The following is a 27,083-nucleotide window of genomic DNA, read 5'->3' as shown; positions in this document are numbered from 1 at the left end:
TTACACAGTAATAGTCATTATTGGTGTGAAATGCAAAGACGGACAAAACGTAAAAGTCAAAGCACAATGTTTATTGGTACACAAGTACAAACTAAATTTCAGAAAATCATTGTGTAGTAAACAAACTATTTCCAGAATGAGGAGGTCACAAATGATTGCTTTGAAACCCCCCCCCAAAAAACTTTAACCTCAAAACATGGTCCTCAAATATTAAATGCAAGAACGTTTCTCCACAGGTATTTAAGTTACATTCCAGTCAAACTATTTACAAAATGACATGTTAAAAAAGGCCGCAGGTAAAATCCCTATTTACAATATTGTACAAATGGTTGGCAGCAACCTCCTCCTGCTGAAAGAAAGACAAAAACAAAATTCCTTTATTATGGCAAATACATACAGTTAATACATAAAAGTTAATCATTTCTACAAATCCGGATGGGCCTTACCTATAAACGATTGAGGAGTGTGTTGTGGATGTCTTCATAAACCTGGTTGTAAATTTCATCTTTCGTTTTCAAGCCGTTCAAGTATTCTGTTGAAGTGGATGTGACAAAAATGAGTATTTATCTAAAACATTGCCGTTCTGAATCCAAGACGAGTCTGAAGAGCGTATACTGTACCAATCTGCAGAGTGCCATCCATGTCACTTCTGTGTTTGAGGTACATGGGCCACACGTGACCGTCAAAGAGCCCGGGAGGGTCGGGGACGGTGTATTGCCTTGTACTGAAATAATTAAAATGCATGTCAGCTTCTTAAAATGAGCACCATTCACAGGTTTTCGATTGCAATTTTAACACACCTTCTTCTCAACTTGCACTCCTCGTACGGGATGGTTATGTAATACGATTTGTCAAAGAATTCCAGCAAAGGCCTGTTTGAAGGGAAAAAGATAAAAAGGTCATAACCTTAAAAAGAACACAGTCTTGCAAGTCATTTACTGATTGGGGCACTTCTACACAGCAGACTCATGAAATCAGCACATGCAGCTCCACGTGCCCACCAATAGCTCAGCGCGCCTCCTTATCTACACCAATGCAGAGCGTCACATGATCGCCCCCGATGTTCCCTTCTTACATATGTACTGCGCACATGTTACCAAATGTTCCCAGAATCTAATCTTTGCCATTCGTGCCACCGAAAGTTAAATGTGCCCCTCACTTGTAGTTGTACAGCAGAAATCCTTCTACGATGAGTATGTGCACTTGGCTCTCGAGGTCGTCCATTTCCGCGCCTGGGGTCACTTGCACGCCGTGGGAACGGGCGAATTTGATCGGGTTTTCAATCCAGCCCTTGACCGTGTTCACCATGGCCTCCATGTCCAAAGCGGTGATCACTACAAAAGCAGCACGAAAGATTTCAGCGATTGAAATGGGAAAACGGAAGTTGAAATGTAATTTTCGGTTACAGCAAAGCCACACACAGATAATGTAAATGGGTTGGGAGGGATTGTAAAATCTGTTATGGGAGGGCGATGCGTAGAATGAGGAGTTATTACTCTCCTACGGATTATAATCTTACCATCCCACTGTTTAAAGCCATCCTCTCCGACTGCTATCTGATCCGGAGGCTGAAATAACAGTGACCAGTAAAACACTGCAGCAAATGCCATCGTCTACATCTGCTGTCAAGTATATTTGAGCCAGACTGCTGATCTAGAATCAGGTCTCAGGCGTCGTAACCCGATGAATACAACTCGACAGACGGGACGAAACTGATCTCGATTCAGCACTTTTGAGTTCTCGCATTTGCTAAATTACCCTCTTATCACTGACTTCGTTTTATCAAATAAAATAGAGAAATCTTAAAAAGTTTATTTTTTACTGAATCCAAGCATGCAATACTACAACAAGCAAGAAACATTACGGCAATTAAAATACATTAATAAAAAGGCCTAATCTATTGAATTACTAATTTAAACAAAAAGTAGGGGAGCAAAATTACAGCTAAAGTTTATTTTTAATCAAAAAGGAATCGTTTTATTTGTAAAGCCAACTCCAGAATAACTAGAAACGTGAAGTAAAACTACTACATTTAGTTGAACTCACCTTGAAGAAGTCATCCTGGTGAACCACACAGCAGTTTGGTAAGGCTTTTATTAACCTGTTCGTCAGGGTGGTTTTACCACCATTAGTCACACTGCAAAATAAGAAAAAGAAGGTTAAAATGATAGAATAGAATTTAAACGGCTCAAAAAGCAGGGTTCGTAGGCGTACTTTGCGTGAAATCGTGTATTTGAAAAGTTTATTCGATTAAAAAATGGCGGGATTCAGTTCCTCAGATGGCTCATGACAACAACCTGACCGAGGTTTACATTGTGTTTAGTTATCCACGTGTGCAATACAATAGCGTGCTTAATTAATAAACACGCTTTATAATAAGCTACGATAAAAATAAAACAAAACAGCAGCTTTACATGTCTTTAAAAGTTTAATATTTCGTCCTTTGTATTAAAGCCACGGTGGCGAGGCACGAACACGTTACAATCATAAATAACATGAAACATGGCACCTCAGCAATAAAAACGAATGAAAAAAAGCTGTTGTTTTACTTAATACGCAATAAAAACATAAGCTTAATAGATGATTAAATGTATTCAGGCGCGAATGTCCGTTATAAACATTCCTAAGATTCGGCGCGCTCACAATTTTAAATCTCCCGCTCAAAAGCCAACGTGATTTAAAGCTCGCGATTCTTCTAAAACACCAATTCAACACATTGTAAATGGGAATAAAACAATGTAATAAGTTACTACATGTACAATATGTTCTTTTAATTCAAAAATAAATAAATAAAAGCCACATGGATGGACTATAACTATTAGTTGTTGCTAATAATTATAATACTGTAAAAAGGCACTTACCCCCCTATTCCAATGATGCACTTCATTTTATCCGACCTGATTGAGGTTTTACAAATTAGAAGCCGCAAAAGGACAAAAACAAAAACGTATTATTGATAACTTCCGCTTAAAGCTAAACTCGCAGTCTTATCTCTGTAGACACCAGCGCGTTATGAGAATATACTTGCACGTGGGCATATAACCAAATGTTTACGTCATGGAAAAGGCGTGGCTAACAAGCTAGGCAGCCAATCGCGGCTCACTCAAGGGAGAACACGCTGTAGCTTTGAATCTATCGATAAATTCTCGCGAATTCCACGGAAGATAAAATAGTACAGATGAGTAGAATTAGAACAAATAAGCAAAACTGGATATTAAGTGTTGTGAGTTGGTTTTCTAATATAACTGTTTTTGAAACGCTAAAATCATCGCCACTAAAAGAAAACCAACTAAAAGAACGTTTCCTGTAATAGTTGATAAGGACGGAGAAACTTAAACAGTTGGAGTGTTTTTATAGATATCCTCAATAGGCCCTCAAATATTTAGGTGAGGGGTCAGAATAATCCTGTGGGATACTTGCAGGGCAACACGTTCCTCAAAGCCTCATGAGGGCAAAATCACATATGGTTTAGTACAGTTAATACATCACACATACACACTTGTACCATGTGGGAAAGATATCTCAGACACTTCTATGGTGAAATATTTCATTCATAATGTCTTTCAAGTGTTGTGCCTTTCAGTGGTTATGAAAATTTGGCCTATATAAATGTAGGCCTATGTTTGAAATTTGTTGACTAGAGCTACGAAATCCAGGTGTACGTGCTTATAGTGAGGGTCACTCTTTATTTAGGTTAAATAGAGTGTGACTGGTCACTCCATCGTAAAGACTGCTGATATAATAGTCACGTACAGGAATAGTCTGTCGCATCATGGAAATATGAAAATAACCCTTGTCTTGTGACTCAGTGAAACTCTTTCTTGAACTCTGATGCTTGATTTTTTTGATAGATGTTGATAGGTCAGAAGGTGTTTTAAGTCTGTGTTTAATCTGTGTTTTTGTACACATTATTATAAGAAAGTCGTATATAAAACGTGCTGGGTAGTTACAAACATCAAGAAAAGACGAAACCCAATCAAAATCGTAGTCATACATGGAGCAGAATGTTTAATTTTGAACCATTCTTCATAGCAAACATAAGGCAACGTAAAAGTACAGATGTTCAGAGATGACTGGCACTTATCGTTTACGAAAGCTGGTCATTAAACAAGACGGGAGGGGTTAAAACATTCAAAAACATCCAAGAAAGGATTCCAGGCAAACATAATCAGCGAAATGGAAGAAAGTTACATTCGACTTGGGCGCGTACACACAGAGAAGCACAGAGATGCTTGGACATCGACATGCACCAGCGATCGAATCCTGAGCGGACACACCTGTCAATTAAAGGCAGGTCACATGACATTCTCCAGGGTCAGCAAGCAGGGGAGAGCCTATTTAAAAAAGCGTTAACAGCAAAGAGGCTACAGTGCACGATGGTACATCCTGTTACCAAACAGCGACGTTTCTCTGTGCATGGTGCCATCTGTTGGCGGATTTTGAAATGCTTTTTTAAAATTGTGCCTTTGAGGACGAAAGCGAGAGCGTCTGGCCTTCTCACCCGCCGACGTTCGATTGCGGTTTCCGTTTTGTTGCTGATCTGAGACCGGTTTCGTGTCGAGTCTGATATGCGTATTAATATATAATTTGGGAATATGACTAATGGTCCGAGATCAGCAACAAAAACGTTCAAGCTCGTCCGCTCACAGTCCAGGTTCTTCGATCGCTGTTGTCCTGGAGGCAGAGAGTTTTGGTTCTTTAGTAAATCAGTCATGGAATAATGATGTGTTTTGTTGGTTTGCTCACCTCTCTGGATTGACGGGCTTCTGTTGATGTTCTTCATGCTGCTGTTCTTTCTGTTCCTGCTCCATTCTGTGAAGAGAAGAGCATTGTGGGTAAATTGGGAGTAGCTGGTCTCCTCTTCCAGTTTGCGAAAGCATTATCTAACAGGTGTCACATATGCAGTTTTGAGGAGTTTGGTGATTACCTCTCTTTTCTAGCGTTCATTCTTTCCTCTTCAAATCTGCAAAAATAGACAAACCGATTTTAGAAACTGGTGTCAGATTTTAGTTTTGGTTAAATATGTTGACATCTTACTGTAAGACACATTCTGGGATCTGGATATGATCCATAGGAACAATCTTTTCCAGCTCTTCCAGACTGTGCACATAACGGATCTTATTCATGAACTTCACACTGTAGAGAGAGAAAAAATGCCATTTATGAGCATGTCTGCATAATTATTCGTGCCCTTTTCATCAATTCTGAGAATTTATTTCAATATAGTGCAACATTTTGTATTTGATATATCGTGAAAAAATGCAAAAATGAAGTTCATACAATTAATTTACCAATTTGAATCAACTTTAATCAAACTTGAACAATATGTTTACCTGATGAAAGGTTTGGAAATTGCGATGACTGTCCGGATGAACCAGGACGGATGAGTGATGATCAGAGATTTCAGGTTTTTTCTCAGTCTGAGGATGAAGATTGAAGATGCTTACCTCAGTTTCATATAACCCATGAAAATTATCATTATTTCCATACCTTCTGTCGATCATCTGATAGCACTTTTTGAGCCAGCTAATGCCGGGCATCTTGCTCCGCGGCGTTCCTCCGTTCATGTATATGATCAGGTAATCCTCCGCCACCAGCATCTCCAGACTGCTCACCACATACCTGAGGAACAGGTGTGAAGACCGCGTGAGTGTGCGAAGAAAAGCCAAACAAGAAAATCACAGAACAAGAAGGTTATGCAGTCTGGTTTGGCTTTGTTTGCTAAATTAAGTAAGTTCATTTCCCTACAGGAAGAGGTTTTCCATCAGGTAATGGTAATCTGGGCAGCTGCTGTCAGGAAGGTAGCATGCCGTGAACACAATGATGGCGTTCAAGCCTTCGCCATAGTACCCTAGAGAACAGAGAAGAAGAATTTGCAGCAGAGATTATATACAACATAAATGTTGATTCTAAAGCGTGACGTACCTCCATGCGATATGACGCGCAGATAGGGTCGTATGACCTGCATGTCGATCCGATGTTCCTGTTCGCCGATGATCACGGTCCTCCACAAACGTCCGTTGACACCTGTCCCATCCACACCTTCTCCATCAGCGTCGCTGTCAGCAGGAGGTGCTTTGGCTGAGGCGACTGGTGTGTCATCTGAAAGCCACGGATGAATGAGCGGAACATATAGCTACTGAATTTACCTACTGATCTATATTTTCTTCTGTCTACCTACAGATCTTTTAATTTTTCCACCTACCAACCTAACTACCAACCGATCTATCTGTCTAACTACCTACCAATTTTTTAACTACCTACCTACTACCTACTGACCTTTCAATCTACTTACCTAACTACCTACCGAACGGTCAAACTTCTGTTTACTTCTATTATAACAGATCTAACAGAACTACTTATCAATCTATCTAACTAATTACCAGTCTTCTTTTTATCTATCTACCTACCATTCAAACTACCCATTGATCATTCCATCTACTTACCTACCGATCTATCTAACTACCTACCAAATGATCTCACTTCTATTTACCAATCTTTTTGTTTATCTACCTATTAATCTAACTACCTACTGATCTGCTATCTACTTACCTACCAATCTATCTACCAATTGATATCTATCTATCTATCTATCTATCTACTCACCGATTTCTTTCCATCGTCATGAAGAAAAGCATATTCTTACCCTCCCATTCCAGGTCGTTGCCATTGGTGATGAACTCAAGCGAATCAGTCTCATCGGGGGTCTCTATATCATCCACATTAATATCCAGATCATCAGGCGTATCCAGGAAGTCATCAGAAAGCAGGGACCCTTCGCTCTGGTCCAACGACAAGTTCATATCTGGGGCCACCAGCGTGCGACGCTTCCGGTGAGCTCCGCCCCCTCCGGCTCCACCAATGAGGAGAGAGTTTGGGGGAGCTGAGCCGATAACAATGCGATTTGCATTACACAAGTGCAAATCACTCATTTAAGAAGAACATTTGCGTAAGAAACAAAATCACTTACATGTTCTCCCATCATTTAGGGCACAGGAAGAGTCCATGTCACCCTCCGCAGGAAGTGGCCTAGCAAGGACAATTTTTAAATTCACTTAAAATGGCACAAATTCATGCAAATAACGTTTCATGTAAGAAAGAAAGTCCTATGTTCAAAGAAAGTCTTGGGATTTCGGAACAAAATGAGGCTGAGCAAATGACAGAATTGTACTTTTGGGGTTAACTGCTTCTTTAAGACCGGAGCATATTGTGATATGCTAATTAGCGAGTAGGCCCTCGGGGTCGCCGCACACGCAGATGATAAATAGAGGGGGTTGTCAGAGCCGGCGGGGTTCACAGCTGCCGCTTCAAGCTAAAAGAATATTTAACTCGCGCTTGTCATCGCTTCCAAACGAAATACACATTTAAGAAGACAATGACAAAACCTGAAGCCTTGAGAAAGAGCGTTATTAGCATCAACAAAGCAAAACATAGTGCATCATAACAATGCATATTAATACTAACAGATGCCAATAAACGTATGAATCACAGCTTAAATTTGCTATTTGTAAGAAAGATTAATCAAATTTCTATTTCTCTTAGTGGGTGTTTGGTATTAAACAGCATTGAACCCCATTTTAATCAACGCAAACTTAATAAAGCGACTGATTTTAGCGTGCTTTAGAAAGCAAACAAGCCAAAAACGTACAATCAAAGCACACTCGTCTCGCTTACCTGCTTGTGTGAGACGTATGCTTTCTGGTTCTGCGAGTTCTTACTCTACGCTAGCGTGAAATCTCATGGCCTTAACGCTGTTTAATATTTCAGAAGCTTCATGCTGGCGTGTGATGCTGGAGCTGCTCCTCTACGCCTGACCTGCCTCCATTTTCCTGGTGATGCTGCCTTGTGTTGTTGGCAGCTCGCTGCGTCACATGACGTGGCTGCTTTCCATTTAAGGAGAGAGCTGCACCTGCTCCCGTCTCCGCTCAGCATCTCACTCAGGATTCGCTGAAGAAACGATGCTCTTTTTCCTTTTTTAAGCCTGTATCTGTCTGCAAGCCCTTCAGACTTCGCGTTTGTTTTGAAGAACCTTTGGTTTATAGTCAGTTCGGACTTGAATAACTGACCGATGCAAACAATTCAATGCATCAAATGTCCAAATTCTTCACATTTCATGCATCCCAAACGCATGCGACGCGTTTTTTAAACAACGGGTTTGGCAATTCGAAGGCAGAATATGTAGCAAAGTTCAACCATTCAGAACCGATTCATCAAAGTCTTTGGTGAACGTGCGGTTTTTTCAACAGAATAAAAGAAAAGGTGCATGGTTACCTGGGAAAATCATCATCCAGCCATTCGTCTCTCGCTTCTATGATCTCCATCAGTGGGCCGAAGTCAACGCTGCCCATTTTGAAGAAACCTGGACCTGAAAAACAAAGTCAAACCTCTCCTGAAGAGTTTAATCCCCAAAAGTCAGTGCATACCAGAGGAATTGTTAGTGTGCTATGGATTAATGGGAAAAATCATTTTAATCCGTCTTTTAATCCTTGACTGAAGTGGCCTCTGATGTAGTATGCGGATAATTCCCTTTTGTTCACTTTGCCTTTTTGAATATATAACATTTGTTATATGTAATATATATATAAAACAAAAACAAGGCATTATTATAGTTAATTAAAAGCAGAATTGTATTATTTTATTTTATTACTTGAAATAAAATAAATATGAATAATTAATAGATTTTAATAAAATAAGTATTTATATATTTACATAAAATACAAAATGAATTATTGTATATAAAATTAGTTATTTTATGTCAACTAGTCAACTAGTTATAATTTTTAGTTAAACCAAATTGACAAAATTCAAAATAAGAATAAAAAATAACAGAAAAAAGCTGCTAAAAATATAAAGAAGCACAACACGATGACTCGCTTTTAAAAAGTCAATTTAAAATAAATATTAAAAACATGAATGGAGATCATAATAGTACATCAATGATACTACAATAAAACCGCTGTATTTGGAGTCTAAATGTTATATAACATTCAATATACTGAATAACAGTCAATAAATGTTATATACTCAATATTATATCAGAACGTCATAGCGGTGTGGCTTGAAAGCTCTAATCCACTATTTCTCTTCACGATTCTTCAAAATACTTACACAAATCGAGGTTAATTCAGTCTTCGGTAGATTAAAAGAAAAGCAATACATTACTCACATAAGGATCGGATTATTCCTGGTTGGACTGATTATTTTTCCTCTTCACCCAGAGCAGGACGCAGGTGTTGATGCAGGTGCTCCGGGAGAAACACAAGACCCCTCTGTTCGCTGCGAGCCGAAGAAAAAAAGTACTCTGACTCTCCAGGTCACATCAGGCACTTTGATGTTCATGGTTCCAGAGGCGTCTACATTCTGCTTGATAGGTCCACATATTACCAGCAAGGATGCTTTAGGACCATCAGCGATGCTTTGTCATGTGGCTTCTCCTCCTGAATGCTGAGCGCTGGTGGTCCAGGCTCAGGATGAATGGAGCATCTGTCATTTGGCCACTTCCACATCCTCTGAGCACTGGAACAACAGAGCCTTTCAAATCACGCTGAAATTACGCTTTAACCCACAGGTGGCGCTAGAGTGCGCCGTGCATAAATGTACACTCTCATGAATTAATTTTTTAATTTTTATTTATTTTTGGTTTTTGGTTCATTTAGACGTTGGTTATAAAATAATTGAATCACGTGGGAATCAGATTTTAATGTTTATTAACATATTATGCGCGTATTATATTGGTATACGTTCTGTATATATAAAAAAGTTTTGAACGTAATATTTTAGAAGATATATTTATATAGGCTTTCACGTACAGTGTTCTCGCGTGTTTCATTTATTTACAACAATAATGTTTAAAAGCGGATAATCGATAATTCCCGCCTTTCGCGCGTTGAGAACCGAATACGGGTCTGACTTGATCAAACTCGTGTAAATCTTTTTCAAAGTACCGAGTTTAAATCAAATATCGCGTCTTTTTTTTTGTCACATCCGAATTAAGCCTGAACTAAAAAGTAATTTGAGGCGATTTCTGCAAACGTAAAGGTAGATCTCTAGAAAAGAAAAAATGCGGTGTTTGCCAAGCATTTGTCGCGTAAGAGTTAAAAAATTAAAGTGACTATTAAAAATAATAGCTAAAAAAAAAAAAAAAAAAACAATACAGAGGAAACCTCAAGTTTTTTATATTTTTGTGAGAATCTACATATTCTCACATATTCTCACAAAATATATTTTCTATATATTACGCCATTAATATATAGAAACACATGTTATAGGCGTGTAATATACATAACTGTGCAAAATAAAATAAAAAATTGCACGGTTTAATTTTGGGACTCGCAGCGGCGCGAAGGTGACCGGTGACGTCACGGACACGTGTCGGTCACGTGATCGCCGGAGACGCTGCCGCCGTTGCTGCTGCTGCTGAAGTTTCTATGATGGCGGCCAGTAATTATTATGGGTTCACGCATGCAGCCGCCGCCGCCGCCGCCGCCGCCGGTCCGCAGTACAGGTACGGGACAAACACGCGCGCGCGTGCGTGCGTGCGTCGCTCGGTTCGCAGCGGTCGTGATGTCACGCGGCACATTGCGACGAGATGCTGGCGGCCGGCGCTCAGAGATCTCACGAGCTGCTGTTGTTTATGTGTTTATTGCTGCTTGCGTGCTATTTCTGTACGGTGAACCTGCGTTCTCGGGGAACACCGCGCTGCTGGGCTCGCGGTCGCGCCGCCGTGCAGTGCTTTTGCCATTTCGTTCCGTTGCAGTGGGTTAAAAATGTGCACATGCTTACAGAAAGTTCTTGATTCCGGCAGCCTGTTATTTAAAGTGAGAGATGTCGCCGTGGAATGTTGCACGCTTGTGACTCTTACGAACATTAAACACGGTTTTATTGTAGGAAAAGTGCAGTGACCGTGTTTTTTTTGCTAGGCATTTGACCGCAAAACCAGTTATAAGGGCCTTTTTTGTTTAGGTTTATGCATCAGCTGAATAAATGAGCTTTCCATTGATATATGGTTTGTTAGGATAGGACAACATTTGGGTGTCAAGAGTGCAAAACAAATAATATTAATAAAATGAGCTTTTAAAGCTGTCTAGATGAAGCCCTTAGCAATGCATAAAAATTACGTTTATATATATATATATATATATATATATATATATATATATATATATAGTAGATATGCTATTAATATCCTCGAAAACGTCATCATTTCAATGTATTTTTTTGCAATTGCTGCAAATGTCCTAATATATATTTCTACAAGTATTTAAATATCAAACACGCCGCTTGTGATTGGTTTCGTGGTCCGACCCGGTTCACATTTACAACAAGTATCCTGGTTAAATCTGGTTAGTGTGGTAAAACCGCGACTAGTTTGTGGGTTCACCGTAGCAGCCATGTTTTTTTTGGGTTTGATTCTTGTCTAGCTTTCATAAGGTGGTGCTGTATAAACCGCATTAACTCTAATTTCCAGCGCCCAGCCGCCTCCTGCGTATTCCCACCCGACCACGGGCAGCTATAGCGTCCAGGCCGCCCCCGGAGTGGCCCACGCGGTGACGGCCTCGTACCCCGCCGCCGCCCAGCCGGCGAGCCCTGCGGTGACCGCCCCTTACCCCGCCTACCAGCCCCACCCCGGCCCCAACTACGGCTACCGGCAGCCCGAAACGTCCCCCCAACTCACCACCACCCCTCAAACCTACCAGGTGTTGGCCGAACCGGTAAGGCGCCGTTCTCGTCAGCGACGCGTCCCGGGTGGGGGGCGCACTTACTTATTCTCGATGTGATTGGTTGATACGTAGGAGAATTACAACTACGGCCGCCCGCCGCCGGTCAGCAGCTACGAGAACAAGCAGTACTTTCAAACGAGCATCGCACCTGCGCAGAGAACCGCCACCGAGGCCTACTTCCAGACAGGTGAAGCTGATTTATCTTTATCTTTATAATAGCCAAGTACATAAACGATTGGTTTTATGATTATGTAACGTGTTTTTTTTTGGTTCGCCCATTTGGGAGTATTTGCTCGTCCTCGAGTTGTTCCAGTAACCAGTTTGTTGTTGGTCCCCATTGACTATTGGTATTGACCCCATCGGTAACTATTGGTTACCAACATTTTCTAAGAGTTTCTTTTGTGATCGAAGGATGATGGCGAGATCGTGTTTGGGTGAAGTTTTTGCGCGATTTTCTTCCAGCCCATTCAAAATTTTCGTTCTGAAATTCGATGTAGTTTTGAAAATACATTTCAGTATCTGTGTCAAAATAGGCATTATGATTTATAAATGTAATACAGATTAATAATTAAATGTTATTTGTATTTATTGGCTATTTGTTAAATATAAATATTAAATTATAATTCTGTAATTCTAATTATATTTGTTATATTTATTACATTATATTATTATATAACAATTATTCTAATCATAAATGTAACTAATGTTGCGATTATCGTAATGATTTGAAAGCGTAGAGTGTTTTTTAAAAAGCTCTTAATTTGACAAGTTCAATTCATTTTCAAAAAACAGGTTCAATTAATTAAGCTGTTTAAATGAAAATTCAACATTTTAAATTTAAAGGTTTATTGTTGCAATGTATTTTAAATAATAAAACAGTTGGTATACCAGTAGTTTTGTTAACTAAAGCTTTAAAAATGTAATAAATTAAAAATGTTCAAATAAAGTTGTTGTTTACATGTGTGTACTGTGTATATATCTGTACATATAAATTATATACAATTATTTATATATATATATATATATATATATATATATATATAAAACACATTTTCATAGATACATATATTAGTTTAAAGTACATACGTAAGTATGTAAATATATATATATATATATATATATATATATATATATATATATATATATATATATATATATTTTTTTTTGTATGGGATTTAATCATTTGACAGCACTAAAATAAATATTATAAACATGAATGAAATTAGGAAATCTTGTCCTAAAACTGAAATAAAGCTGAGTTTGAAATAGTAATAGTAATTTTGAGTTTGAATAATAGTATATAAACAAAAGAATTGTTCATTTATATTATTGTTATGGGGTATGTATCGTTACATCAGCGCATATAAAGGACAATAATTAAATATTCATGTTGTTTTGGTGTGAAACCGTGTGATCTTCGTTTCTTGCATTAAACATTTTGAATGTACTGTGGCTGTTTGGTTAAATAACAACCGGCCAATCTGAGCAATTTCGAAAAAATCAAGCTGTATCGCTCATCCGCAGCTTCCAACTTGTAGGTTTAAAAGAGAGCATCTTTGCCTTCTCAGGGCTGAAGAGTGGCTACAGCCCCACGAGCACGGCCTACAGTCAGCCGCCTGTTCAAAGACAGGTCGCCGCTCTGAAGCCCCCTCCCGCTGTGAGCTCGGTGTCCTCCAGCTACACCATCTACCCGACATCAACCAGCGTGCAGCAGACTCCGGCCCCCATATCCACTTACACCCCCAGCTCTTCCTTCAACTCCACAGCTGCTACGTCCTACTCCGGTACGATTCAGATTTACGGCCGCAAATAGCCGCCGGCGTATCGTTTAACGGCGTCTCTTTCTCTGTTGCTTCAGCCGGTCTCAGCTATTCCAGCTATGAGTCTAGCGGCTACACGTCCGCGCCGTAGTACTTTCAGCCGGCTCAGCTGGCGCCCCCTCAGCCTCAGGCCCTCCAGCAGCCTCAACAACAGCCTCCGCCGCCGCAGCAGACGCAGCAACCTCCCAAACAGATCGCCAACTCCTCCTGGAGCAGCGCGGCCAGCCCCGCCGTCGCCAGCCCCGCCCTCAACACGTACAAGAAACCCGTTTTCCATCAGAACAAGATCCAGAAGCCCAAAGGCCCGCCGAAACAGCCTCAGCTGCACTATTGCGATATCTGCAAGATAAGCTGTGCTGGTCCGCAGGTGAGCGTCCGCTTGAAATCCACAAATATATTTTCCTTATTTTATCACATTTAAAGGAACAGTGCACTTTTTTTTCGTTCTGGAGTCCCCCAGAGTTAATAAGTTGAGTTTTTTTTACCATTTTGGGATCCGTTCAGGCGATCTCCGGGTCTGGCGATGGCACTTTTAGCGTAGCTTAGCATAGATCATTGAGTCCAATTAGACCAGTAGCATCGCGTTCAAAAATGACCAAAGTGTGCGTGATATCGCTGTGGCCATGTTACAGCAGCAAACTTCCTTGATTATTACGCCAGAATGAGATTTATAATTCCTAATCGTATCGCAACTTTTCATTTTCAGCCGGTCTTAGTATGTGATATAACTACTGAAGAGTCCAGTTTTAAATAGGAGAAAAATTGACTCTTTGGTCATTTTTGAACGCGCTGCTACTGGTCTAATTGGATTCAATGATCTATGCTAAGCTACGCTAAAAGGGCCAGAGATCGGATGAACGGATTCAAAAACGGTAAAACTCAACTCATTAACTCTGAGGTAGCTGGAAAATGAAGTTTACTGTTCCTTTAAGGGTGATAAAATAAGGAAAATATATTTTTTGGGTGAACCCGATTGATGGAGAATAAGTGCATTTCTTAAAAAAGGGGAGAGTTCCTTTTTTAAAGGATTACTCCAACCCAAAATAAAAATGTTGTCATTATTCACTTACCTCCATGTTGTTCCAAACCCGTGAAAGCTTCGTCTTCGGAATGCAATTTAAAATATTTTGGACGTTTAACACGGTTTAGTATGAAAGATGTCATCTGAATGCCTTGAGTGGTTCAACAGAAATATTGTAAAGCTACGAGAATACTTTTTGCATGGAAAGAACACTAAACTTACGACTTCAAAAGAATACGTCACTATAGCGACATTTTTGACAATGTTATCAATCTACAGAGTTCTGTGTTAGACAAGTCAAAGCATAAATACACTGCGTATGTTGATTGCACACACCAGAAGCTGACCAAAATGGCTGTACGGTGATGTAACGCGAATTAAATTTATTGGTCTAAATAGGTAAAAACAAAAAAAGTTTTTAGTATTTAGTTTTTTTTATACCGCCTTATGAAAATAGCCACTGTTTTCGCTGGTAGTGTCTCGCTGTAATTTAGTAGAAGTTGATAGCGAACGTATTTCTTCAACGTCGTCTGCAGACGTATCGAGAACATCTGGAAGGACAGAAGCACAAGAAGAAAGAGGCGGCTCAGAAGAGCGGCAGTCAGGTGACGAACGGACCTCGCGGCGTCCAGACGCAGCTGCGCTGTGAACTGTGCGATGTCTCGTGCACCGGCGCAGATGCGTACGCCGCGCACATCCGAGGATCCAAGCACCAGAAGGTTTGTTAAATGTCACGACGTCGAACAAAAATGGCTGTAAAACATTTTATTGGATTGTACTGGTTAATGTAAATAGACGACGGGTTCAGAGGTGCGTCTGATTTAGTTAAAAATGTATCACCAGAATGTACTTTAGAGGTTTTGTCTAGTCGGAAATTTTTCGTTAATTGTATACTTTGTATGATTTATTCAGAGTTCGCCATAAAAATAGCTTTAAATGCTGGTATGGTATTAACCCTTTAAGACCTGAGGGTAAAGTACGTAACATATTTCGTTACTTGGGGGTACAATCCTAAGGTGAGAAAGGTGTAATTTCTTTCCGAAAATAATGCATTTTCAAAAAGCGCAAGAAATTAAGCTATATAATAAAGAGCAATTTCAATTAGTTTGATAGTTTTGAGAGTTAAGTGACATATGTTTTGGTGTTGTAGCTTTGCGGTTTTTTTTTTGCGTTTTTTTTTTTGGAAATAAATTCGTCAAAATAAACAGTCAAAATATTTGATTATTTGCGTCGAGTGAAACGAGCGAATCTGTATAATGAATCCGTCAAATTGTTTCACGAATCATTGGCTGGTCGTTGTGAATCCAATGGATTTCCTCTAGTACTCTAAATGTCGGATATGTGTCTTTCCTTTGAGGGGTTTACTTTTGTAGCACCCGCTAACGAGCTTTTCCTCAGGTGGTGAAGTTGCACACCAAACTTGGCAAACCCATCCCTTCCACGGAGCCCGTTTTCGTGAGCTCTGCCCCTGCTGCCGTGACGATGACTGCTAGCAAGACGGCGGCGGCGGCGACAACCACTCCCACCCCTACATCACTTGCGCAGAAGACGCCGGCGGCGGCTCTTTCCAAACCCGTGGTGTCTCCTGCGAAGAAACCTGCCACTACTAAAGCTGCCATTATCGGTAAGTGACCTTTCTGGGTTTTTTCGTTAAACGCGTGCATAGCAAATTTGCTTTTAAATCATACGCATTTAAATATTTCATATGAACTTTGGGGATTTTTTTTTTTCTTTTTTTGCGATCGTGAGAATTTCCTGTGGTTTTGTGAAGTGTTTATTTTTTTGCGGTTACGGAAGTGTATAACATTCCATTAAATGGCATTTGTTTGCAAATGCAGTATTTATGTGTAAGATTTTTTTTTTTGCCGATTGCCATTTTAAACGAATGGTTTTGTGACTTCAGTGTTTTCACAATTGCACAATTATGTATTATAAAAAAAATATTTTTGCATTTGCAAGATTTTTAACTTTACGTAATGCGTCAAATTGTCCTTGATGATTTAACTACATTAATGTGAACTAATATTTAGTAATGTTTTTAAATCAGAAGTTGTTTGTTTTAGCATTAGTTAACGCATGTGAGCTAACGTAAAACACTGTTGTTGTTTTTAAAATAGTGTTTTATCAACTAGCTTTTAACGTAAGTTTATAAGTGTTCCACTCATCGTTGCATTAACTGTTAAATTAGTCGGTATTATTTGTGTAGTTTCTAGTGTAGGTCTTCTGCGTGTCTCTTCGTCTTAATTTCACTAATGCTTACGGAATCTATGTTCAGAGCGATCACAGAACTAGATATTTCCTCTTTACTGCATCACTCACAAAACCCCCATGATGTCTTAAAGGAGAAAAATCTCCTCATACACATTTCAGTCGTCATGTTGACGCAATGCGTCTTCCAGATTGTAACATGACACCAACACAGTGTTTTTGCTCGATCTAGTCATGATATTCATTCCAGATAACGTTGCTCAGCAGGGTATGAGCTAACAGGCTGAGAAAAGGCTGAGGCCTTCGCACATCTAAATATTCTGTTTGCTCGTTTACGAACCTCCATCTTGCAAGAAACGTGACATGAAGTCGGCCTAAGTTTCCTAATATCCATTTCTCTCCAGGCAGCAGAACGATTACACCGGCTCAGGTGAAGCTGGAGGAGACGAAGCCGCCCGTGGCGAAGACGGACACTTTGAGCGACGATGACGACGGTGATGGCGCTGGAGCTCAAGGAGACATTCAGCCCGTGGGACATGATTACGTCGAAGAGGTGAGACCGAACAGTCAAAATATTGGATTATTTGCGTCGAGTAACACTCGAACAAAGCGAGCGAATCTGTATAGTGAATCAGTCAAATTGATTCACGAATCATGTTCATTGGCTGGTTGTTCTGAATCGAAAGGATTTCCTCTAGTACTCCAAATGCCGGATATGTGTCTTTCCTTTGAGGGGATTACTCTCTGATTCGTGTATTTTTTTTCTCGCCAGGTTCGAAATGACGACGGAAAGGTGATTCGTTTTCACTGTAAACTGTGTGAATGCAGTTTCAATGATCCCAACGCTAAAGACATGCACCTGAAGGGACGGAGACACCGGCTGCAGTACAAGGTGAGATGTCGCCCTGAAAAAAAAAACGAACGGTTATAAAACAGTGCTCAGACTCTAAATCCTGCAGGGCTGCGTTTATTGACCGATTTTTATTTTTTGGCGGGTTTTTAGAAAAAAGTGAACCCGGATCTGCCGGTGGAGATCAAGCCCAGTAATCGAGCTCGGAAACTTCTGGAAGTCAAACTGCGAAAGCAGAAGCAGAAATCTGTGCTGAAGAGACAACAGGAGGACGAACAGCGCTGGCACATAGAAATGAGGTCTTGATCAGCGTTCACACCATATCCGACAATGTTTTAATGATCTGTTTTTTAACGCCAAAACCTTTATTGCACACTTCACAAGGCCTTTTCAAAACAATTCATCATGAACAACATTCAGATACAAAAAAAGATGCATGTCGATGTACTCAACTCCTTCAGTCGGAGTCTGAAAACCGATTTAAGTATATTTATTTTATTATTTTTTTTGTCTGAATAATGTGCATGCAAAAAACCAAACTGAATATTTGGTCTAATCTCATCTGCTTCATACATGATTTAAGTCATTTTGAATAAGTTAATGAAACCATTTTTATGAATAAAATAATGCAGTAAAATTTAGACAATTTTTTTTTTTTTATCAGTGGTTATAACAATCATTTATATGATGCATATAATTTAGCATTCTTTAATTTTACTGCATTTTTTTCAGATCTTATGTATAATACATATTATTATACCAAATATATGTATGTAAAATATGCATTTTATCCTGTGTGTGGTAGGGATGCATAAAATTAGATTCTTGCCGATATAAGATATGTCAATATTTTCCAAACAGTTTTTGCCAATACTGATATACATTTTCTATTTGAGCTCAGCCCTCTCAAACCCCCACATTTTTCCACAGGTTTAGTAAATGTGCCCACTAAAATTTCATTCAGTGTAACAATCTTGTCTAGCATATTTACAGAAAAAATCTAGTTGACACATTAAATGACAAATTACTTTGACCCCAAATACTAATTAGTAGTAATTAAATTTGCCACTATCTTTTTTTTTACTCATTTAAAACACAATAAAATGTAATATGCTTCCTTAGCCTTTTATATAATATATAATAGAAGAATTAGCATGCTGTTTGAAATTTTACATAAATACTGTTACACTGAACGACAAAGTAACATTATTGCAACCTAATTTTGACATTTTATTCTCCAACGTATTTGAAACCTTAAAAGTAGCCACTTATATTTAATAAGATTTCTATGGACAAAAAAAAAAAAACGTTTTTTGTGAATTTTTTTGTTGCGGACATTTTAACGTCTTTAACCCCAATTATTTATAGTCGTATTGCTATGTGTCGAACAGCAGGAGGTACGAGGAGGACATGTACTGGAGGAGAATGGAGGAGGAGCAGCTGTACTGGGTGGAGATGAGGCACAGAATGGCCCCGCCCCCTTTAATGGGCCGGCCCAGCATTCCAGTGCCACCTCTGTTGGTAAATACACATTACATTTTTAGGCGAAAATTTCGAAACAGTTGCGAATTTTTATCAGGTTGCAAACCGCGACAATCCTGGTTTATCTTTAGCCAGTGCGCCGGCCCGATTCGCCCGACGATCGCCACATCATGGCTAAACACTCGGCCATCTACCCCGTGGAGGAGGAGCTTCAGGCCGTCCAGCGAATCGTCTCGCATTCTGAGCGTGCGCTCAAACTGGTGTCCGATTCGCTGCTGGAGAAAGAGGCGTGTCCCGCGGATGACGACGACGACAACGACTCGACGGACAAACAGTGAGGACTTTTCCCAGCTAGCTTTAAGTTTACGCTATCGAATAGTAGTTGTTTAAGTCTACGGGCTTCCTCTTGGACAGGTCCCAGGAGTCCCAGGCCCGTATTCTCAAAGGAGTCATGCGTGTGGGAATCCTGGCTAAAGGTCTCCTCCTGCGCGGCGACCGCAATGTCCAGCTCATCCTGTTGGCGGCCAAGAAGCCGACCGCCTCTCTGTTGAGAACCGTTGCAGAGCAACTGCCCAAACAGCTAGCGGTAAGCTTGTCTTTTTGTTGCTATGCATGCTTCGAATGTTTATGTTGAAGCCGATGATAATGATCACTGTTGTTAACAGAACTGTTTATGCTCGTGTCTTTCCACTTGTGGGTTTTTTTTTTTTTACCATGTTTCACTTTGTGGCGGAACTCGCCCACTTAAGACACAGATCACATGATCCCAGGTGTTATATATATATATATCTCTAGCAACATGTAGCTGGATGTGTGGTTAACATTTTTGCGATTTCATAAAATAGGCTAAAGCTTGACTGTCATATGTCTCACTATGAAATGTCCAGGTTGTATTTCAAAAATTGATAAATCAAAATTATTATAAGTATTATGTTTTGCATCAAGCTAGTGAAGGGTATTATAAAGGCCATGAATATAATTTTTTTTATCTCTCTTAAACATGTCATTACCGTAATGCGGCTATAACTCAAACATACAGGAAGATTTCATTACATTTCGGTTAAATAAAATGTCTTTACTGTAACATTTACTGTATATGAATTTTTTTTGTCACAGTTTGACCTATTTCCTGAATTATTTTCATGACAATTAAACATTAATCTTTAATATCATTACAACTCATTACTATAATTTGTGGAAAATAATTATTACAGTGTTGTAATAGTCTTTTCTATGATGCAGCAAAAACATTGCTGTAACATGCAGAAAATAAGGAAGAAAAGTCTTTTCGTGGCCGTTAAACACATTTCCTAAAAAGTCATTACTGTAATGTAGCGCGAAACCTCATTACCGTAACATGCAGAAAATGATACAGAAAATTATGGGTTTATTACAGGTTTTTACAGACACAATTGTCTTTGCTATAATCAAATAAATCATTGTCGCAACGTACAGATACCATTACAGAGATGAGTTTGGGATTGTTGTATATTGCGGTAATGACTCGTAGCATTGGGAAAATCTGCTCAGTGTCACAAAAATGATTTCTTTGTTATCCTAAAATGTATTTTATTTACTTGATGCAATCAGTAGCACACAGAAAATAGTTCCTTCCAGCTTTTTCTTTAATAAAATCAGAATAAACTCAGTTCAACGCGATACAGCCTTTACATATACTCATTAACATTTAATAGTCTTTTAATAGTAATTAATTCTGCACATTAATGAAATGTAGTTTGTGAATGACAAGTCATGAATAAATGTCAACTCTTTATAATCTTCAAAATATGCAGATTTAGTCAATCATTACCATACAGATCCTTTCTTTTTCACGTTACGGTAATGAGATAGAGATGGTTATGCATTGCGGTAATGACTAGGTGCGTAATGAAAATGTGCTAAATGTCACGAATGTAATGCCAAAACTGTAGAAAATACGCTTTTGTTTGCTTGATGCAAAATATCACGTTTGGTTTTGGGGATGAAATGTGACCCAGACAGGTTTCTGGTGGTTTATTGTGCGATCGACCCATATATAATAAAAAAAAATAACTGCACATAAATGAGCTTTTGTCTTTGCTCCTTCTGCTTCTTTTGTGGTCCGTGTATCTTTAACTGATCTTTAGTTCCACTGCCTGGTTACGACACCTACAGAGAGAGACTGGGGCATGTACTTCATTCCCATACGCATTTTAATCAGTTAACCCCTGCATTATGCAGCCAAGACTTTGAACGTGGCGTTTGCCACTGGGATTATAAGGCACAAATTGAGGCCCCTGCGTTGACCCCCGCCGTCTCCTCTGTAGTAACGCAAAGTGTCCTTTTAACCGGCAGACCTTTTCTGAAGATCAGTATGAGGTGCAGGTACACCCTGAGGAAGCCAACATCGTCATTTTTTCAAGCAAGGAACCAAAAATGCAGGTCACCATCTCTCTTACCTCGCCAGTGATGCGCGAAGACCCCGTCCCCAACATGGAGAAAGGTTAGAGAACCCGTGCTTTCCCTCAGCAGCACTATGTGTTCCCTTGGTTCACAAAAAATACGGATATTTCCATACAGAATTGAATTTTTCATGAGTGAATTGGCTTTCCTGTTCATTTCTTGCCCCCCCTCCCCTTCCCCTTATTCATTTTTTTATTTATTTACTTACTTTTATTTCGGTTCAGTCCATTATTTGCCCTCGTTCGGTTTCGCATTGCTTTCTGAAAGCGCTTCAAGGAATCAAAAACAGGATCTCTGACCTTTCTTTACCACTGTGGCGCAATATTGTACAAGTTGTGTTGTAAGATACATGAGCACTTCAGAATGAGAGGGATTTTTAGTTAGCGCCCCAAACCTTTTCAGGCCAACTTAGTCGCGCACAACGTAAAAATGCGGGTGAAGATTTGGGAGTGACAATCGCATTTATTTTTGCGTGCATATGGAAAACAGCCAATCCAAATCACACAGAATTGATTCTTGATGCTTTCATGTTAAAAAAAAAATATATTATAATTTTTAGTTTATTGGAATTAAATCTAAATCTTAATTTTTATTACAAATGCTCATTAAACATCCGCGTTTAATGCATTCACAGCAATGTTTTTGTCTATTTTTGTGCACATGATGCCAATTTTGTCAATTCACTTATTATTTTCTTTTTTGTAAATTAACGTTTTATTGGTTAAAAATGACGTTGTGACGACCATCTATTTCTTCATGCAAGAGTTCAGTGGAAAAAATACGTTTGTCACTCCTGTAGATCATAAAAGGATGCGGTTGCTGCAGTATTTTGAGACTGGCAGTGTATAAATAGTTTCACGGTAGTTTAGATAACGGCAGCATTTTAGACGTTTGTGTCTTTAAATAAGACGCGACCTAAACTACCGTTCGATTTATTAGCGAATATTAATTTTATCATCCACTGGGTGGCCTAAAACAATTTCATCCTCTCATCCTGAAGTTTTTGAACAGTGACCTCAAAAGCCTCTGTAATTCCGACTTGTAACCTGAGGTCGCTGTTGTTTTATTTTAACAATATTTTTAATTCTGTTTCTTTCAAACAACCACAAACCAAAGTGGTTCTCCACACTTGTCCTGTTTGGGTTTGTTAATCGTGCATTAACAGACCCAAGCAGCAATATTTTCCATCTGCATCTTTTGCATAACATTGCAACGACTTTTTTAGGAACCTGGACGTGCGGAAAACCCCTCGTCTTGTGACATTTCGGTGTGGTCACTTTGTTTTGACTTGTGTTGTAACGGTTATTAACGCAGCCTAGTGCCACAAATCCCCTAAAAATTGTCATTTAATCAACAATAATTTTATATCGGTGACGTCTACTTATTTTTATTTTTTTCTTACAACTGCTAAATCATTAAATACGGTTGACGACGTTTCCTCCATGTGTTCTTGCAGCGTCAGAGAAAGAACCTCCGGATGTTCTTAACAGGACCAAGTGCCTTGAGTATTTAGCATCTCTGCGACATGCTAAATGGTTTCAGGTAAAAAAATAAATAAAAATAAATGTATTGTAGTCAATTGTTGCAATAATATAGTAATAGTAATAATACGTATAGTAATTAAACCACATTTTACTAGCGACAAGCAAGTAATCATTTAACATAGTTGTCAACGTTGTTAAATTGTTACATTGTCACATTAGGCGTAACATAAAAAAAGTTGTTCTAAAAAAGTAATTATTACAAATGCACGAGGAGAAAGTATCTAAATATAGTGAATTTTTATAGGCGTTATTTAAACACTATTTTGACTTGAAAAAAATTAATTGAGGAAGCTACCATGCTGCCTACTTTAGTCTAAAACGCTCTTAAGTATCGCTTTTATCAGCGCAAGTTTGACTTGTAAATGCAATTAGCAATGCGTTGCTAAGTGCACTTTATTTTCAGTATTGCCACAAGGAGTGCTATAATCGATATTATTGTAAACGTACTACTTTAATCAATCTGTTTTTTTTCTTTCATTCAGAAATAATTTGAAAAGAATATTGCAGGTCAAGTCAGTTAATTTTATTTCCGACTGGTTAGCATGCTAGCTAGCTAGGTATTGCATTCTTGCGTAGAGGATGTTTTTGCCCGTTAATGAATTTTATGCCCAGACGGTCTTCAGTCTTGCGTCGCGTCTCGCTAGTGGGAAAGCTACACTTGGCTAACTAATTTGCGATTAAACTCAAAACACACTCTACGAAAGCTTCTATTTCTTTTTTCAACGCAAGTTCGATTTCATTAATAGCTACTTTCCTAAATATCTCAGCACGCAATTAGCTAGTATGCCTTCATTCAGTATTGCCACTAGGGGCACTGTTATGTACGTAGCATTAAGGTTTTTTTCTACAAATAACTTCACACACTGATCCCTCTGAAAATTAAAGAATATTGTAGAGCAAATCAACTAAGTTTATTGTTAGCACGTTAGCTAGCTAAAGTAATTTGTAGTTAAATGGGTGCGGTGGAACGACGGTTGAAAATTTTACCAGCATTAGCACGAACGGTTAGCGTTCAGATTTGTGTAATTAACCGAAGTGCTGTAGTTAGCTGTGATTGTTGCATATTAACGAGTTTCGTCCACAGGCTCGGGCGAACGGTCTTCAGTCTTGCGTCATCATCATTCGGGTTCTGCGGGATCTGTGTCAGCGCGTACCTACCTGGGGCAAGATGCCTGACTGGGTCAGCTTTGTACGCTAACAACGATAATAGTTTTAGCGAATAACGGGCGCATTAAGTAACGTGTTAAATTTTCTTTCACAAAGGCCATGGAGCTGCTTGTGGAAAAGGCTATAAGCAGTGCATCAGGTCCACTCAGCCCCGGAGAAGCTCTGCGGAGGGTCCTCGAATGCATCGCTAGCGGGATTCTCCTGCCCGGTAGGACCAAAACTATTTTATTTTAATTTAATTTTTGTTTTTTTATACTACTGTAGTTCGAATTTTATTCTTTAACCTTTAACGATGGGTGAGAAGTAAAAGTTAGAGTACATCTTTTTTTTTTACATAAAAGGTTTATATTTTAGCTTATTTAAACTTTATTTACCCTAAATAGGTTTTGTATTTTTTTTATGTCAGTTTTATAAATTTTTTTTTTTTTTTTTTTTTTTTTTTTTTTTTTTTTAGCATTCATTTATTTTTATTTCGGTTTTAGTCATTTTTGTACTTCAGCTCGAACTGATTTCGTTTTGGTAAGCTGCCAAAGGCAAAATGTCAGATTTTTGCTGGAGTGTTTTGGTTTGTGCTTTTCATCTAATATTTAGATTTAATTTCACTATTAAGACCGAATTTTATTTTATATAAACAATCATTTTAGTTTTATTTATTTAGTGTTAAATCAGTGTGCAGTGACCTTTTTAAGGTTTAATTCATTTCTATTTTAGTTTTAAGAATTTTAGTGCTTAAATTAAAAAAAGATAAATGGAAAAAACTGTCGCCATGGCAACTAACTGTACTGTATAAGACAGTAAAAGCGTTTTTGTCATTTTATTAATTTTTGGTTTTCTGAATGTACTTCTTTTTCGGTTTCGTTTGCCACTTTTAGTTTCAGCAATTTTTGTACTAAAAATCATTTTTAGTTCGGTTAGTTGCCTTTTAGGTTTTTAGTTTTAAATGCAAATTTCTTGTTTCAGCTTCATCGGTCGTATCTTAAATATTTTTTTTCCCTTGCAACACATTTCACTAAATGTCTGTCCGCCCCTCAGACGGTCCAGGTCTGCTCGACCCCTGTGAGAAAGGTCAAACGGATGCTCTGGGGAACATGTCCAAACAAGCCCGGGAGGACGTGACCGCTAGTGCCCAGGTACCGAGACGGTGTTTTTCTAACAATCATTTCCGTGTGCGCGATCCCTCCCGTTCTGAAAGCGCGTCTCGTTGCGTTCCAGCACGCCCTGCGACTCCTGGCTTTCCGTCAGATCCACAAGGTCCTCGGCATGGGCTCTCTGCCGGTCTCCAAGGCCGGCGCTCGAAACCGCAAGAGGCGGCGCGACGGCAGCGACCCCGGCGAGGGAGAGGCCGACGGAAAGAAGGACAAAAAAGACGATTCTCACGACTCCTGAGACGTCTGCGCGGTCGCGGCAAGCCGTTGCGTCTTTAGAAATGTATAAATATCGCTCGAGGAGGAAAAAAACACAACAGCCGATGGTTCCGCTTTTCGAGAGGACAAGACATGGAAAAAAACGTAGTCGTTCCCCTTTTATGATGCAATACGTCTTTCTATTACATCTGAGCTGAAAATAGGCCCGAAATGCAGCAGCTGCACCCCTTTTTCAGAGCATCAGATGATGAGTAAACGGCGCTAGCGATTAGCGACCGAAATAATATATAAAGTCACTGAACGTCACGTTAGCTCTATTAGGCACTTTGACATATTAATGGCACTTAATTAAAAGCTTTAATTCTACAGACACAGGCCAGTCTTTTTTTGTTTACATAATACGTATAATTTCCTTTACAGTGGGGACCAGAGTTTAGACGTTTTAACGCGGAAATAAATGTTTTATTATTTAGAAAAATGTTAAACGAGGATCACAACTTCATTACGGTAAAATTACGGTAATTTACGGCGACGCGATATGTTAACCGCTTAAAATTTTTATTATTATTTATTCATTTTAATTTTTTTTTCCGCTAAAATTTAAAGTCCATGCTTTTGGTTCCCACTGTATAAACACAAAATATTTCGATATATTTATAAACATAAATCGTACGTAAATATTACATAAATTCTATGTAATATTATTATAATGTATCATATAATAATATTATTACGAAGTAATTACTGTGTATCTTTAAAGAAAAAAAAGGTTTTTAAAACGAGTAGATATTAGTATTCACTAATAAGCTGTTAAAAGCGACACGATTCAGCTTTGTGTGGTTGTTTATTAACCCGACACTGGATTTCTACACGTTTAGGCGTCAGACCTGTAACCGACGGACGAAAAAAAACGACTAAATAGACGCAGTACTTCTCGGCTTATCATTATTTTTATTTGCATACTGAATAATCGCTCATTTCACGGTGAGAAGCTGGCGTTTCGAACAGGGTATCGAGTCGTTGTTCTCCGGCGGACGACGCGAAAAACGCAACGTAAAGTCTGTGGTTCTTCACACGTGCCTGCGGTAAAGACTTAAAAGTACTTGAAATGTGAACGAGGAGGTGAATTTCCGGTTCTTCATATTGCAATATAATATAATGTAATACCTCTCTATTCTTACATTTTTATATAAAAGAGTTCAATCTAACGAGAGTCGCGCAGTTTGCTAGAAAGATTGCCGTTCGTAGTGTATCGAATTGATTATTCGTATCGCCCGAATTTGCGTTCCGCCACTCGTTTTTACGTATAATGCAATCGTATCCCGGCGTTTTTAAATGTTCCTGCTGAGTGTTCGTTCTCGTTTTGTAGGACTGTGAATAATTATAGTGTGATCTTTCTTTCGGTTGGAATATCTGTGTAGTGCTGCTTCACTAAATAAACTGAGAAAACCATCTCCGCGGCTCG

General features: G+C 39.0%; 3 protein-coding genes across 5 annotated transcripts; 1 reads left to right on the top strand and 2 right to left on the bottom strand.

Annotated features, from left to right (window-relative positions):
• Positions 1-50: 50 nt before the first annotated feature.
• Positions 51-3,026, bottom strand: LOC122327553 (muscle-specific beta 1 integrin binding protein). Of its 2 annotated transcripts, XM_043222998.1 has the most exons (8): positions 2,862-3,026; positions 2,047-2,137; positions 1,520-1,568; positions 1,160-1,334; positions 801-872; positions 621-724; positions 447-532; positions 51-349 (listed from the first exon to the last, which is right to left on the bottom strand). In XM_043222998.1, exons 1-7 carry the CDS (start codon positions 2,885-2,887, stop codon positions 447-449), a joined length of 603 nt encoding a protein of 200 aa, XP_043078933.1. In that variant the 5' UTR covers positions 2,888-3,026; the 3' UTR covers positions 51-349. The 2 variants fall into 2 exon arrangements, with proteins under 2 accessions (XP_043078933.1, XP_043078934.1); XM_043222999.1 differs by lacking the exon at positions 1,520-1,568 and having other exon boundaries at positions 2,862-3,021.
• Positions 3,027-3,982: 956 nt separating this feature from the next.
• atcaya (ATCAY kinesin light chain interacting caytaxin a) lies at positions 3,983-9,484 on the bottom strand. Of its 2 annotated transcripts, XM_043222739.1 has the most exons (12): positions 9,167-9,484; positions 8,272-8,365; positions 6,971-7,029; positions 6,647-6,883; positions 5,926-6,102; positions 5,749-5,851; positions 5,491-5,622; positions 5,334-5,420; positions 5,038-5,136; positions 4,928-4,963; positions 4,747-4,812; positions 3,983-4,674 (listed from the first exon to the last, which is right to left on the bottom strand). In XM_043222739.1, exons 2-12 carry the CDS (start codon positions 8,346-8,348, stop codon positions 4,644-4,646), a joined length of 1,104 nt encoding a protein of 367 aa, XP_043078674.1. In that variant the 5' UTR covers positions 8,349-8,365; positions 9,167-9,484; the 3' UTR covers positions 3,983-4,643. The 2 variants fall into 2 exon arrangements, with proteins under 2 accessions (XP_043078674.1, XP_043078675.1); XM_043222740.1 differs by lacking the exons at positions 8,272-8,365; positions 9,167-9,484 and adding an exon at positions 7,675-7,874.
• Positions 9,485-10,344: 860 nt separating this feature from the next.
• zfr2 (zinc finger RNA binding protein 2) lies at positions 10,345-27,072 on the top strand. Its single transcript, XM_043222578.1, is given in 19 exon segments — positions 10,345-10,504; positions 11,468-11,711; positions 11,793-11,907; positions 13,289-13,504; positions 13,579-13,907; positions 15,098-15,280; positions 15,960-16,185; positions 17,174-17,322; positions 17,542-17,661; positions 17,773-17,918; positions 19,011-19,140; positions 19,233-19,435; positions 19,516-19,687; positions 21,436-21,583; positions 23,000-23,085; positions 24,172-24,267; positions 24,351-24,462; positions 25,287-25,384; positions 25,467-27,072. Coding segments are annotated over 19 exon segments (3,024 nt in total). The 5' UTR covers positions 10,345-10,427; the 3' UTR covers positions 25,641-27,072.
• Positions 27,073-27,083: the final 11 nt, after the last annotated feature.

Source organism: Puntigrus tetrazona, chromosome 22, assembly GCF_018831695.1.
Source record: "Puntigrus tetrazona isolate hp1 chromosome 22, ASM1883169v1, whole genome shotgun sequence".
Taxonomy (NCBI): domain Eukaryota; kingdom Metazoa; phylum Chordata; class Actinopteri; order Cypriniformes; family Cyprinidae; genus Puntigrus; species Puntigrus tetrazona.
This window is presented reverse-complemented; position numbering and strand designations above follow the sequence as displayed.

Excerpts from the sequence above, each read along its gene's own strand:
- LOC122327553 (XM_043222998.1), bottom strand. The coding sequence starts at position 2,887 with ATGAAGTGCATCATTGGAATAGGGGG. Across the intron at positions 873-1,159 it reads TTTCTGCTGTACAACTACAA|GCCTTTGCTGGAATTCTTTG; the intron begins GTGAGGGGCACA and ends CCCTTCAAACAG. Across the intron at positions 533-620 it reads GGATGGCACTCTGCAGATTG|AATACTTGAACGGCTTGAAA; the intron begins GTACAGTATACG and ends CCACTTCAACAG.
- atcaya (XM_043222739.1), bottom strand. The coding sequence starts at position 8,348 with ATGGGCAGCGTTGACTTCGGCCCACTGATGGAGATCATAGAAGCGAGA. Across the intron at positions 5,852-5,925 it reads GCGCGTCATATCGCATGGAG|GGTACTATGGCGAAGGCTTG; the intron begins GTACGTCACGCT and ends TCTGTTCTCTAG. Across the intron at positions 5,623-5,748 it reads CTGATGGAAAACCTCTTCCT|GTATGTGGTGAGCAGTCTGG; the intron begins GTAGGGAAATGA and ends CCTGTTCCTCAG.